This window comes from Mustela nigripes, chromosome 2 (assembly GCF_022355385.1).
Source record: "Mustela nigripes isolate SB6536 chromosome 2, MUSNIG.SB6536, whole genome shotgun sequence".
Taxonomy (NCBI): domain Eukaryota; kingdom Metazoa; phylum Chordata; class Mammalia; order Carnivora; family Mustelidae; genus Mustela; species Mustela nigripes.
In genome coordinates, this window is record NC_081558.1 from 18079623 (window position 1) to 18091996 (window position 12374).

The window sequence follows — 12374 nt, forward strand, 5'->3', positions numbered from 1 at the left end:
GACACAACAAGGCCATCCATGGCTGTTTAGCCCAGGAGGTCAAAGTTTGCTTTTCTCTGAAAAGGGACTGGCCAGGGGTTTCCAGGCAGTCCACCCACCACCCAACCCAGCCCCATGCCCCCCACTGCACCTCCTAACTCTGGGAAGCCATTTAGTTCAGACTGCTGATGGGGTAAGCTCTGCCTGTGTACAGGCAGTCCGTAGGCTGGTATGGGAGGACATCTAGCTCTAGCAGAACACTGGGCTGCCCAAAGCTCTCTCTGCACAGGGACCCAGACTGGCTACCAATCTCTAATTATGTCCCCATCAATATTTATCAACCATTTCCCTGATCCCTACCCCCTTCCTTCTGATCGTCCCTCCAGTGTTAGAACCAGAAGGTTCTCCCCACCCCTGCAGAGAAAGTAATCCAGAAACGGCAGAAACCACGGTCAGCAGTGAGTGTACCAGATTCCACTCACTGGAACCCCCCAGGCTATCTGACACAGGAAGGTCAGGCAAGCAGAGGCCAGGCCAGGCAATCCAAAACAAATACCCAGGCCTCAAGGGTAAGTACATCCAATAGGGTCCTGAAGTGAGGATGAGACCAAGAGGAGGTGAGAGAGGAACTAACAGGGAGGGGTGGGGGGGATTACCGTAATTCCAGGACCAACCCTCAAATCCCAAATCTGTCTTGAACAAGAAAAACTCTGTCTGATGTAAATTGCTTTAAGTAACACAAACCCAAAGACATTTTAATTGGATATTAGCATAGAGTTTTGATAATTAACATAAGGAAGCATTTTCTAGAAAGCAAAGTATGCCCGCTGGTCAGCCACAGAGATGGTGCTCAGCCTCGGTGAGGCTGCGTGCACCCCAAAGGCTCACTTCATTGTTGAGATTCTCTAAATCCACAGCCACACCTATCCCCTCGGGGCCTCTGGAGGAGGGTCCAGGGGCTAGCTGGCCCTAAACAGCATGTAGAGCACAGGCAGCGTGGCCACAAATGTCACAGAGATGATCAGCGTGCTGTAGATGGTGTTCCTGTTGACCTGGGCTTCTAACCTCTGCTCCATGCCCGACAGTGCCAGGATCATGTTTCCCTGCTCCAGCAAGGAGCCCGGCAGAGCCCCATCTGCTGGCTCCACCAGGCCCGGATGCACCGCAGCCTTTGCAAGCTGAACCACCTCAGCCGTCTGGCTGAACGTCTTTTCCAAGCCATCAAGCCGCTCTCGTAAACCCTCTAGACAGGAACAGACCTGCCTGGAATGGCTGAGCTGCTCTTTCAAGGCGGCTGAAAGGACATCTGTGTCTCTGTCTCGGGTGGGGGAAGTACCTGCCTGGGCCCCAGGGCTCTGCCCGGGCCCAGCTCGTACCAGGCCCCTTAGGTCTACCATGAGGTCGTGGAGGTCCCTCTGCTGGAGGGAGTAGCTGGATGCCTGTTCTCGGATGGCCTCCTGGAGGCTCAGAGGGCCCTTCTGCGCCTCTAAGAGCAAGGCCTTCAGCTCCTGTAGCCGTACCCGATTCACATAGGTGGAGCCAGCCACGCCAATCAGGGCCCCCAGGACTGACCCAATGAGGGACCAGTTCTTGGTTCTCTCAGCTCGAGTGCGCTCCTTCTCGTGACTTTCCCGCACAGCCGCAGAGAAGAGGGAGAACTTCTCTCTCTCTGAGTCTTCGGCACGCAGATAGGTTGCACGAAGCCTCTTCTCCTCCTGCAGAAGCAAAAGCTGTGTTACACAGCAGCAAGGGGGCCCTGCAGCAGCAGCCACGAGTAGACGCTCCTGGGGCCCAACCTCAGCCCAGCATAGACCCCTGCTCCGTAAACCCGCTGGGTGACCGAAGGCAGAGTAAACCTGGTCGGGACAGGGAGCAAAGCAATGGCGGGTGGTCAAGATGAGCCGTACTACCTTCTAACCCAGCAGTGCTGGGTCTACAGAATGTCCTCTCTGGGCCAGTCCCTCCTCCATGGTGCTCCCTCCGTGGGACCCAGATTATACTGCCCTGGACTGCTAACTCCAGGACGAAGTTGGTGGATAGGGTCCAGAAGCCTGGGGCTCAGTGAGGAGGTTTACCTCCTCACCAGACCTCTGACCACAGGGTAGTGAGTGTTCCCACCCTGCCCCTCCATGACCTGCCAGGCCAGGGCCCCTGCCCGGAGAGGAGGGGCTGCCTCCCGAGCTGCCTGTACCTGCAGCATCCTGTGCTCCAGCGTAGCCAGTTCTAGGTACTGGTTATCCTCTCTGGAGACGCGGTCCAAGCGGTCCCTCACCTCCTTCAGCTTGGCCTGGTGAACTTCCAAGTCTTCCCGAGCCTCTCGGACAAGCCCTCGTGCCACCATGAACACTTTCTCTGCCTGCAGAGGGAACGAGGGAGGCCATTTGCGCTTCCCTCCATACCCACACAGGCTCAGCTCCGTGCCCAACAAGCTGTGGCTGAGGTGAGTGGGGTGTCGGTGCGAAAGGGTGGAAAGGAGTCCCTCAGACACAAAATCCTGGCTCACCCAGCGGTCCTCAAAGTGCAGCCCCGGGGCCACACCCATCAGAATCTGCAGATTTATCCATTCAAGTAGAAATAATGTGCTCCTGAGAAACTGGGAAATAAGGAACACTACACACAAAATCCAGCCAACTCTAGTCTGATGCAAACCATAAAGAAGTGGAACCCAGGTTCCTGAGCTGCTCCACGTACGTTATCTTAGCTGGATCTCACAACGAGGCAGGGCCGTGACCTCCATGTTCCATGTTACAGACCCAGAAACGCCAGCTCAGCAAGGTCACGACCTCCAGGGGGAGAGACAGTAGGGTGCCTCAAAACCTCCCACCAACCCCAGATTCTTGCTCTTCACTAGCCTGGTATGCACTAGGCAGGAGCAGGAACAGAGGTGACAGAAGGCGTTTCCACTGCCACCAACGGCTGCCACAGGCAGTTCTTTCCAGCTCAGCGTATGATGCTGCCCTGGCCCTGGGCCTATACCTTCACCGGGGCTGTTCTAATTCCACACAGGGCTTTGAGGACACCGTAACGTCCTCAACAACCCCGAAGAGCCCGCGTGGGAAGTGTCCACTGGCCTAACACAATGGATATCAATGGCTGGAGACTGACCGGTACGCAGAAACCCGTTTTCAGGGTAGGAGAACATGGTTACACAGAGAGCTCCACCCCAGGTGGAGCTATCAAACCCAGGTGTCACGTGAGACACGAGTCAAATCCCTCTGTGAATAGTATTCGTTTGAGAAAAGGCAAATGCGGGCATGGCTTCCCAGGACCGTGTGGCTGGTGATGATCTGGCAGAAACCTCAGGCCACATTTCCCGAGTCAGAAGGCAGGGCCCAGCACCCCAACTTCCCTCCTCACCTCGGTCACGTTTCCCTGGGCCTCGCGAACCTCATTGAGTCCGACAAACTCTTCATATCTGTCCCACCAGGTTGTGGCCGTGGAGGACGCTCGCTGCCGAATGTCGTGCCCCAGGGCTCTTCCCATGGCGGTGAGGCGGTGGTACAGCCCCAGGGCCACCTCCTCAGGTCCTTTCTCTCTGGGCTGGCGAGGGCCTGGGCTGCAGAGAGTCCTGGTCATGAAGAGGTCCCTTCCAAGGAGGCCTCTCCGCACAAGCACACAGCGCACACCCATGACGTGCCGAGTGGTAAATGGGGTGCTGCGCCCTGTCCTCAGGAGATCTGTGGTGGGGGGACGACAGACAGATCAGCTCCCAGCTGAGAAAGGCTGGGCCTGAGTCAGACTGTAGGGCCCAGAGGCAGTTCTGAACAAATATCAGTAGAGGAGTCCAAACTGAGCGTTACTCCGTTGTGCCGGGGGAATGCAGCCACTACAGCCATGGGTGCTCCCAGACAACTCAGGGGAGAACAGGGCAGGGAAGACGATATTTAGGAGATCATGCCTTCCACCTCCCTCAGACGCTCCCATTCCACCCGCCTTCCCCACATCCCCCAGGTCTCTGTTGCGACTCTGATGAGAAGCCTGGTGCCCGGTTGTCTGCTAATGTCAAAGCAAATTCTCAAACCTGAGCTGTGCCCATGCTGACAAAACCCCACGGAGGTTCATAAAGACTCCCGGGAAACTGGAACTGAGGGGGGTTTCAGGGAAAGATCTCCGTAAAAGGCCATCAAAACCAACAGTCCAGGGGCACCTGGGTGGCTCAGTGGGTTAAAGCCTCTGCCTTTGGCTCAGGTCATGATCCTAGAGTCCTGGGATAGAACCCCGCATTGGGCTTTCTGCTCTGCGGGGAGCCTGCTTCCCCCTCTCTCTCTCCCCGCCTCTCTGCAAACTTGTGATCTCTGTCTGTCAAGTAAATAAATAAAATCTTTAAAAAAAAAAAAAAAAACAACAAACAACAGTCCAGACACCAAGGGCCACAGCACTGGGGAAGCAGAGTTTTGCTCTATGTTCGAGGACACAGGTTGTTCATATCCCAAGGCAGAAAACTCCCTCCTTGGCAGTCCTCTGAAAAGGTAATTCCAGGAGAAAAAGGAAACAAAACAAAATGCCCAGATCTTTTTACAGAGGAGAGCTTTTCTTAGGTTCACATGAGCCCTTCTCCTATGTGCTCTGAGCCTAGGCTGTCCAGGCTCCCAGCTCCATGTCACAATCCTCACCTTCTGTAAGCTTTCTCCTGCCTCTCCAACCTCAGTCATGCTCTACAGGTTAGGTTTCTTTAATCTTTCTCTTTTCAACCTTGCTTTGATGCATGGGCCCCAATGACACCCACTTCTTGTTACCTAAAGAGCACAGGGAGACTCCCATTACCCAGTCAGTCCTTGCCTAAGCCCAGGAGCAGCCAGGACGCTGAGGACCCCCAGAGAGGCCAGGTCAGGTGACCCACGCTCCCAGCACACCTGGGCCAGCACTCCCTCCCCTGGCCAGCGCCCCCCCCCCCCCAGCCCTCAAGTACTGACTCTGGCTGTAAGAGTGACACCTAGTGGCCAAACAACCAGGCCAGAGAGAAAAGCAGTAGGAGCTGTGGACAGAAGACTGGAAAAGCTCCAGGGATGAAGAAAGTGGCTTGTGGATGTAACGGAGATCAGCCCACAGCATCCCAGCCTCCTCCCTCTTGTGCTGTGCTTGGAGAAGCTCAGGCCTTCTAGAAAACAAAGTTGCTTGAGTAGGGACATGCCTCCTGCCCAAAGCGGGTCTGAGCTGAGAGCCACAGAAGGGGACATTGCTGTGACACTGCTTCCAAGCTGGTGCCGCCCCCTAACTACCGGACCCCATCCCTAAGGCCCGAGAAAGCACACAACATCCATGACCCAGGGGTTGAGCTAGCCTGGGAGGCCTCAAGGCCAGCACCCACTGCACTGAGCTGTGATCCCACAATTCTGTGGGTGGATTCCAGAGCAAAGCAAAGCACACAGACTTGCAGCACCACCAAGCACAGCCCCGTCCTTTTCAGCAACTCACCAGAAAGGTGTCCACCTCAGCTGTCACTACTTCCTTTGCCCCCATTCTAACCTGATCTCATGCCACCTCAAGGCTGCTCCCTGCCCCTCCAACCCCACAAAATTTCTACCTTGCCGGATTCAGCAAGCGCTTCCCAGATTTCTTCTCCAAATCTCTGCAGCTTTCAACACCCTGTCTTTTTGAAGTCACTACCCCTCTCAGCTTCCTCCAACCTTCTCAGCCTCCTCTCTCAGCTCCTCCTCTACCAGCTGCCCACTCCTGGAAGCCAGGAGGGTCACCCAACCCTGGCAGCGATGACAGCTACGTCCTTCTGTCTGTCCTGGCTTCCTCCCTGCTGCTCAGAGCCATTGCTCACAACCTGAGGCTCTGTTAATTCATCATTGCATAGCCTTGGTTCAAGCCCCCCTGCACCCCCGACAGCTCCCATCTCACTTACTATGAACACCAGTCCCGCCAATGGGCAACAAGCCCCGCTCCTCTTGACCGTCATCCCCTTCCCCCTCTCTGCCCCTGACCTCCGCTACAGGCACCCAAACACGTGAAACCCAACCCTGCTGCTTCCTCCTCAGCTCCAGGCGGCTCACCCTGACTTCTAGGTCTTGGCTCAGACATCCACCTCATGGCAAAGCCTTCCTTGACCATTTCCTCCTGGGCCACCAGGTTTATCTGTCTCCATCAGACACATATTTGCCTTCTTCGCATGTTGCCAAGCCCCTCGCTACAACATAAGCTTGGTCACAGCAGAGACGTTGCTGTGTGAGGAAAGGACTCAAGTTGTTCCTCTGTTCCAGTCCCTCCTCTCACCCACCCAGCCTCTCCCGACTCAAACATCTCACAGGCCCTCAGTCAGCACAGGTAAGGTGTCCCTGCCAGAGGGGGCAAAGTGGAGAGGTATATGGGGTCATCTAAAACCTAAAAGGCAGCCGGTGTAGCTGGAAGAAAGCAGAGGAAAGGAGAGTGGGCAGAGGAGAGGCTGAAGAGGTAAACAGAGGCCACTTTAACAAGGGTCTTGAGGGCCAAGTTCAGAACCTTGCCCATCCAAATCAATTCTCCAGTTCTACCCAGGTGACCGTCTCCTACCAACTGCCCATCCTAAGAACCTCCATCACCTGTACCTCTTCCTCACGTGCAGCTGATGACTTGCTTCATTTTTCACTAAGACAATACTTAAAAATTGGAAGACAATTTCTCTAATCTCCTACCGTACCTTCCCACCTGCCAGTGTCTGTCCAGTTTCCACCTTCTCTCTTGCTCTTCAGGATGAAGAATTCATGCTCTAGGAAGACCAAGCTGTGCCCCAGGCCCCGTGCGCCCTCCCCAGCTGACACTACTAATTGATCAAACATCCCTCCAGCAATAGCCCCACTTCTCTGCCCCTCTCTGTACAGCCAAACTCCTTGATGGATTGTGAGCACTTGCTCTCTCCAGTTCCTCTTCTCCCATCCTCTCTGAAAGCCCTCTCTGATGCAGCCCTCGAAACAACCATGCCACTGGAAATGCTCTTGTCCAGGTCACGTCCACATTACTAAATCCAGTGATCAGATCTCAATCCTCCTCTTACTTGGCCTATCAGTAGCCTGGGACTCATGCCACCTTTTTCCTCCTTGAAATACCTTCTACACTCGGCCCCACTCATCTCCTGAACCTCTCTCCACATAGAGTGCTGCAGGGCAGGGTCCTCGGACTCCTCTCTCATCCAGTCCCATGTCTTTAAAAGCCATCTACTAGAATGTTATTAAATTAATTATAGTGATGGTTGAACAACACTGTGAATACACTAAAACCACTGTACACATTAAATAAGTGAATTGTATGGTATGTAAGTTGTATCTCGATAAAACTATTACTTTTTTTTTAAAGATTTTTATTTATTTATTTGACAGAGAGATCACAAGTAGACAGAGAGGCTGGCGGGGTGGGGGGGTGGTGAAGCAGGCTCCCTGCTGAGCAGAGAGCCTGATGCGGGGCTTGATCCCAGGACACTGAGACCATGACCCGAAGGTAGAGGCTTAACCCACTGAGCCATCCAGGTGCCCCAACTATTGCTTTTTTAAAAAAGTAATCTCTATATCCAACGTGGGGGTCAAACTCATGACTTCAAGATTAAGAGTCACACGTTCCACTGACTGAGCCAGCCAAGTGCCCCCCACCCTTCCCCCCTGCCAAAACCATCACTTTAAAAAACTATCAACTATGCTCTGATTTTTCCAGCCCAGACCTCTCCTGTAGATTCCAGGCTCGTTTACCTAGCTGCTTAATCCACATCTCTGCTTAGAAGACTGGGGATCTTAACTTCCCTTTCCAACTTGCCTTTTCCACAGCCTTCTCCATCTTGGTTGATGGAAACTTCAAGTCCAAATCAGACCAAAATCCTCAAATCACCCGACATCCTTCTCTCCCACCTCATATCCAATTCATTGGCAGATGCTACTTCCTTTCTAAAAACAAAATCCCCCCCCTCTTATCCTTGCCACTGCTACCACCTTGTCCTAGTGACTAACATGTCTCCCTGCTTCTACTCTAGCCCCTACAGTCTATGGTGAACAAAGCAGTCAGTAGTCCTTTCAGAACACAACCCAGGCACCTGGGTGGCTCAGTGGGTTAAAGCCTCTGCCTTCGGCTCAGGTCATGATCTCAGCATCCTGGGACCGAGGCCCGCATCAGACTCTCTGCTCAGCGGGGAGCCTGCTTCCTTCTGTCTACCTGTGATCTCTGTCAAATAAATAAATAAAATCTTTAAAACACACACACACAACCCAAACCATGTCTCTCTCTGCTCAAACTTTCCAATGGTTCCTCATCTATCTTAATGTAAAAGTCAAAATTCTTTCCATGGTCTCCAGGGAATCCACTTCCTGGGTCTCAATCTTCTCATTCTCCTCCAATCATATGGACCTTACTCCCCCCAGCTTTATTGACATATAAATGGTATATAGCACTGTGTAAGTTTAAGATACACACGCGATGACTCAATACACTTGACAGATATATAAATTGCTAAACGTGTACCACAATAAAGTTAGCTAGCACATCCTTCAGGTAATTACCATGCATGGACTTTCTTGGTGTTGCTGGAACACATGAGGCTATCCCCACAGCAGGATCTTCACATCAGCGGCTTGCTATCAGCAGTTTGCTCAGTTTGCTCCCTTCTCTTTTCCAAGTCCTGCTCAAATGTCCCTGCCATGCCCTCCCATCCCAGCACGCTACCCACTTTGTCTGCTTTATTTTTCTCCATGCACTTACGTTACGTACATGACCTGCGATATGTTTCACTTACTTACTTTGCTTAAGGGCTGTCTCACCCACTAGAATGTCAGCTCTGCCAGGGTAGGCATTGTTTTGTTCACTGCTGCATCCTCAGTGCCTATAATACTATCTGCATATAGTACACACTCAACAAAAAAGTACTAAATGAATTAACAGAATTTGCAAAAAGTCATAAGCCGGCTCTATGATAAAATCCAAACTCCTTCCGGTGGTTTCCAAAACTTTACGACCAGAGATCTAGCCCCCGCCCACATTTCTGTCACCTCCCTCCGATCTCTCTCCACCCACGCGTCCTTTCCTCGGTTCCAGGAACGCGCGGAACTTCACGGCTTCAGCACGCGCCCTTCGTTCTACCCCCAATGCTTTCCCCCTGCACGGTCCCAGGCCTAGCACCTTCCGGTTAAGCACCCCTCCTGGCTTCCGGACCCTCCTCCGGCAAGCCAACCCCGACCTCGTACCTGGCGACCCAACGCGGGAACTGCAACCCAAACTGAGGGCCCGCCACTCAGTAGATCTCTGACCCTTTAATGCCCGCCCCCAGAGTTGCTTCCGGCAGCGGGAGGGAAGCTTCCTGACTAGGAGCCAATCAGAGGGCTCGCGTAGAAGTATAGGCGCCGGGGGTGGGAAGGGGAGCTCCGCTTCCGGTGGCAGGGTCTGGGGAAGGGGCGGCAGGCGCCATGTCCGGCCGCGAAGGTGAGTGTGCGGGGGTGGTGGCAGGGCAGAGAGGGACAGGGCCCGGTGGGGACTGAACTGAGCATGCTTGTGTCGCCCACAGGTGGCAAGAAGAAGCCCCTGAAGCAGCCCAAGAAACAGGCCAAGGAGATGGACGAGGTGAGGGCGAGCGCGGAGGCGTGGGTGGGTGCGGAGGGACTGGGAAATTTGCCTGGCGTGAACCCTGTCTGCCTCTCCCTAGGAAGATAAGGCATTCAAGCAGAAACAGAAGGAGGAGCAGAAGAAACTCGAGGAGCTAAAAGCGAAGGCCGCGGGGAAGGGTCCCCTGGGTAAGTGAGGGCCGAGTAGAGTGAGCTCAAGCTGGGCTAACGCTCTGAGCATCAATCAGCCTGGTCCATTTCCTGCCTCATTGGTGAGGTCCTCGCGTGCGCTACGGCGGACCGACCCCGCCAGGCTTCGATTCGCAGCAGCGGGAAGGGGAGGGAGCCAGACCAGCTTTGGAAATGAAATCCCTTTTCTTCCAGGCAGTCTGGTCTGTCTCTGGGGAAGCGGCAGAAATGGAAATACCGAAATTCATGTACCTTAGACACAAAGTCGTAGAGTTGAATTTCCAAATATTGTCCGCTAGTTCTTGCCCCAAATTCGTATTTCACTGTTTTTGCTTAAAACATTTCTTGACTTCATCGCTCATATTGTTAATTCTAGTAAATTCTTTTGCATCCTGAGTCTTCACTTACGGGTGCGCCTGAACATAGAGCCCAAGCTTCTTAATGTGTTATTGTGCTATATGCTTTTTTAATCTAATTCCCCCACCAACCATTCTGCCTCTTTTCATTATGTAGAAAGAATCGCTTACATACCAAAAGATTTTTCAAGCCCAACAGCCCAAATACTTTTCTGTGCTTCATAGATGCTGTTTACATTCGTCAAACTAGTTAACAGTTTCTTCTGTAGTTATTTGTGCCCTATGGGACCACTCAGCCACCCCGTGCCCTGGTGGAGGCTAGAATGGTGGGAGTGTTGTTGTCCAGGGCTTCGCAAGGCTTCTATTCCAGTGCATTTGGTTTGATTCACAGTGCTGAGATCTAGGTATTGTGATTCCTTTTTGGATCGTGAGGTATTTTGTACTTTCCTTTAATCTGTGATTGTGTATAGGGATAATGTCAGTCTTTAGTGAAATCCTATACTACTTGTTTTTCACTCATTAAGCTCTCATTTTTTAAAGGTTCATTTTGTCAGACATTTAGGATCTTCATTATTGCGTTAGGCATATTTAATTTTGTAACTATTTTTTAAGTTATTTATGTGTGCCAAATAGTCAAATGTAAATTGAATAAAATAAAGATACTGAATAACCACACCCCAGGATCATAATCTAGTAATGTGTAATATGGCAGTTGAGAAAGTGGAATTGGACATCAGACTGCCCAAGGTGGAATCTTGGATTTGTTGTAGACCAGCCTATATCTTTGAACAACACCTCCCTGAGATTTCATTATTTGGAAAATGGGTTGATGGGGGATGGGGATTAAATGAGCCAGTGTGTGAAATATTTAATAGTGTAGGTCGAGGCCAGTGCACAGCCATTATTTGTGCCCCTGCCTCATCCTCATTCAAGTATTATCCCACATAGACTGTTGGTAAAGCCCTGTGCGTGCTTGTATCAAAAAGATTATCCGGCACAAGAGCTGAGCCTTTCTAGGATCCATATCAGACCCCCAGCACTTCTGCCATAAAGAGTATATTTTTCCTTAGCTGAGACTTTTTTTTTCCTTTTGCAGCCACAGGTGGAATTAAGAAATCTGGCAAAAAGTAAGCTGTTCTTGTGCCCGAGGCAATGATGATCCTTAATTCCATTCCTGTTTAAACATCTGGATTCCCTGTCATGGCATCTGTTGCTATCTATAGCTGGAATGAAGTGTTGTCTTAGATCCTGTTGTACATTTAAGAATAAACTTTTGTAAAAAAAAAAAAAATAAAACAATCATACAGTGGCTCATATTCCCTTTATTTTTTGTCACTCAGTCATTTCTGTGTTAGTTCTGAGGTCAGAGTGAAACTAGCCAGGAATCCTGCCAATGTGTGCTCTTCAGTCTTGGTTCTATCCTGAACTCCGTGTCACCTGGAATTAAACCAATGCATTTGAAGTGGTTATTGTTTTTGTATCATTGTATGCCTGATGGAATATATTACATGAGGTTAATGAACGAATTTGTACTTTGGGGAGGAAAAAAGTTCTCTTTCTATGAGGACATCCATGTTGCAATGATACAGTCCATTTGTTGTAATGGGATTATTCGTCTTTCAAGTCAGGTGTCCACTAATTACATGCTGCACGTGTACCAGAGGGCAATTCCTGTTGTCAAGGAACTTCTCTGTTATGGGAGAGAAGCAACATTAATACATACAATATGCATTATAAAGGGAATAAAATGGGAAAGGAGAAAGATTCTGAAATTTCCTAAGAACCTAGCTTACTCTGAAGCCTCCAGGTCTGCATTTACACTAGGGATTCAGAAAGATCCTTCCTAGGTTCCCATGCTTTAAACCCCACATTTGACCCATCAGCAAATTAAATATGGCCTCTGCATACTTCCTCCAGTATCACCCCCCACACACCCCATTCTGACCTAAAATCCCTCACCTGGGTTATTGTGGTCACATCCACATTTGTCTTCCTGTCCCCTACCCTTTCTCCCCTACAGTTTAACCTTCATTCAGGCTGCAGAGTGTCCCTGCTAAACCACAAAGTTACACTTTGTCTCTTCTTGGCTCAGAACTCAGTGGCTTCTTAGGGCAAAATTGAGTCCCCACAATGACCAGTCAGGCGTGTGGCTGCCACTCCCTACCTTCTGATACCATTCATCCCCTGATCATCTTGAGCCACAGTGGTCTACATTGTAAGCAAGCTGGCTCACTGTTCTTACTAACTCTTCCTTCTGCCTGTCACTTGTGTATTCTGGAGACTGCCTCTCTTCCTTTAGAGAATTCAAACATCACAGTAGTGAGCTTTTCCCTTACCACTGTCTATAAAGTGG

General features: G+C 51.1%; 1 protein-coding gene and 1 long non-coding RNA gene across 9 annotated transcripts; one reads left to right on the forward strand and one right to left on the reverse strand.

The window, feature by feature from the left end:
• Positions 1 to 713: 713 nt before the first annotated feature.
• On the reverse strand, positions 714 to 9345 carry CCDC51 (coiled-coil domain containing 51). 8 transcript variants are annotated; one of them, XM_059389646.1, is made up of 4 exons: positions 9123 to 9345; positions 3337 to 3656; positions 2171 to 2335; positions 714 to 1694 (listed from the first exon to the last, which is right to left on the reverse strand). In XM_059389646.1, the coding sequence occupies exons 2-4, from the start codon at positions 3607 to 3609 to the stop codon at positions 939 to 941; spliced, it is 1194 nt and encodes a 397-aa protein (XP_059245629.1). In that variant the 5' UTR covers positions 3610 to 3656; positions 9123 to 9345; the 3' UTR covers positions 714 to 938. The 8 variants fall into 8 exon arrangements, with proteins under 8 accessions (XP_059245629.1, XP_059245628.1, XP_059245624.1 ...); XM_059389645.1 differs by having other exon boundaries at positions 3337 to 3535; positions 8679 to 9211; XM_059389641.1 differs by having other exon boundaries at positions 8679 to 9211.
• Positions 9271 to 11346, forward strand: LOC132011286 (uncharacterized). The gene is made up of 4 exons (XR_009402353.1): positions 9271 to 9357; positions 9440 to 9495; positions 9578 to 9665; positions 11118 to 11346. It is a non-coding gene; the product is annotated as an uncharacterized LOC132011286 (long non-coding RNA).
• Positions 11347 to 12374: the final 1028 nt, after the last annotated feature.

Coding starts and splice junctions, on each gene's coding strand:
- CCDC51 (XM_059389638.1), bottom strand. CDS start 6,740: ATGTTTGATCAATTAGTAGTGTCAGCTGGGGAGGGCGCACGGGGCCTG. Junction 3,657..6,601: donor AGACACTGGCAGGTGGGAAG/GTACGGTAGGAG, acceptor CCCCCACCACAG/ATCTCCTGAGGACAGGGCGC. Junction 2,336..3,336: donor CCCAGGGAAACGTGACCGAG/GTGAGGAGGGAA, acceptor TTCCCTCTGCAG/GCAGAGAAAGTGTTCATGGT.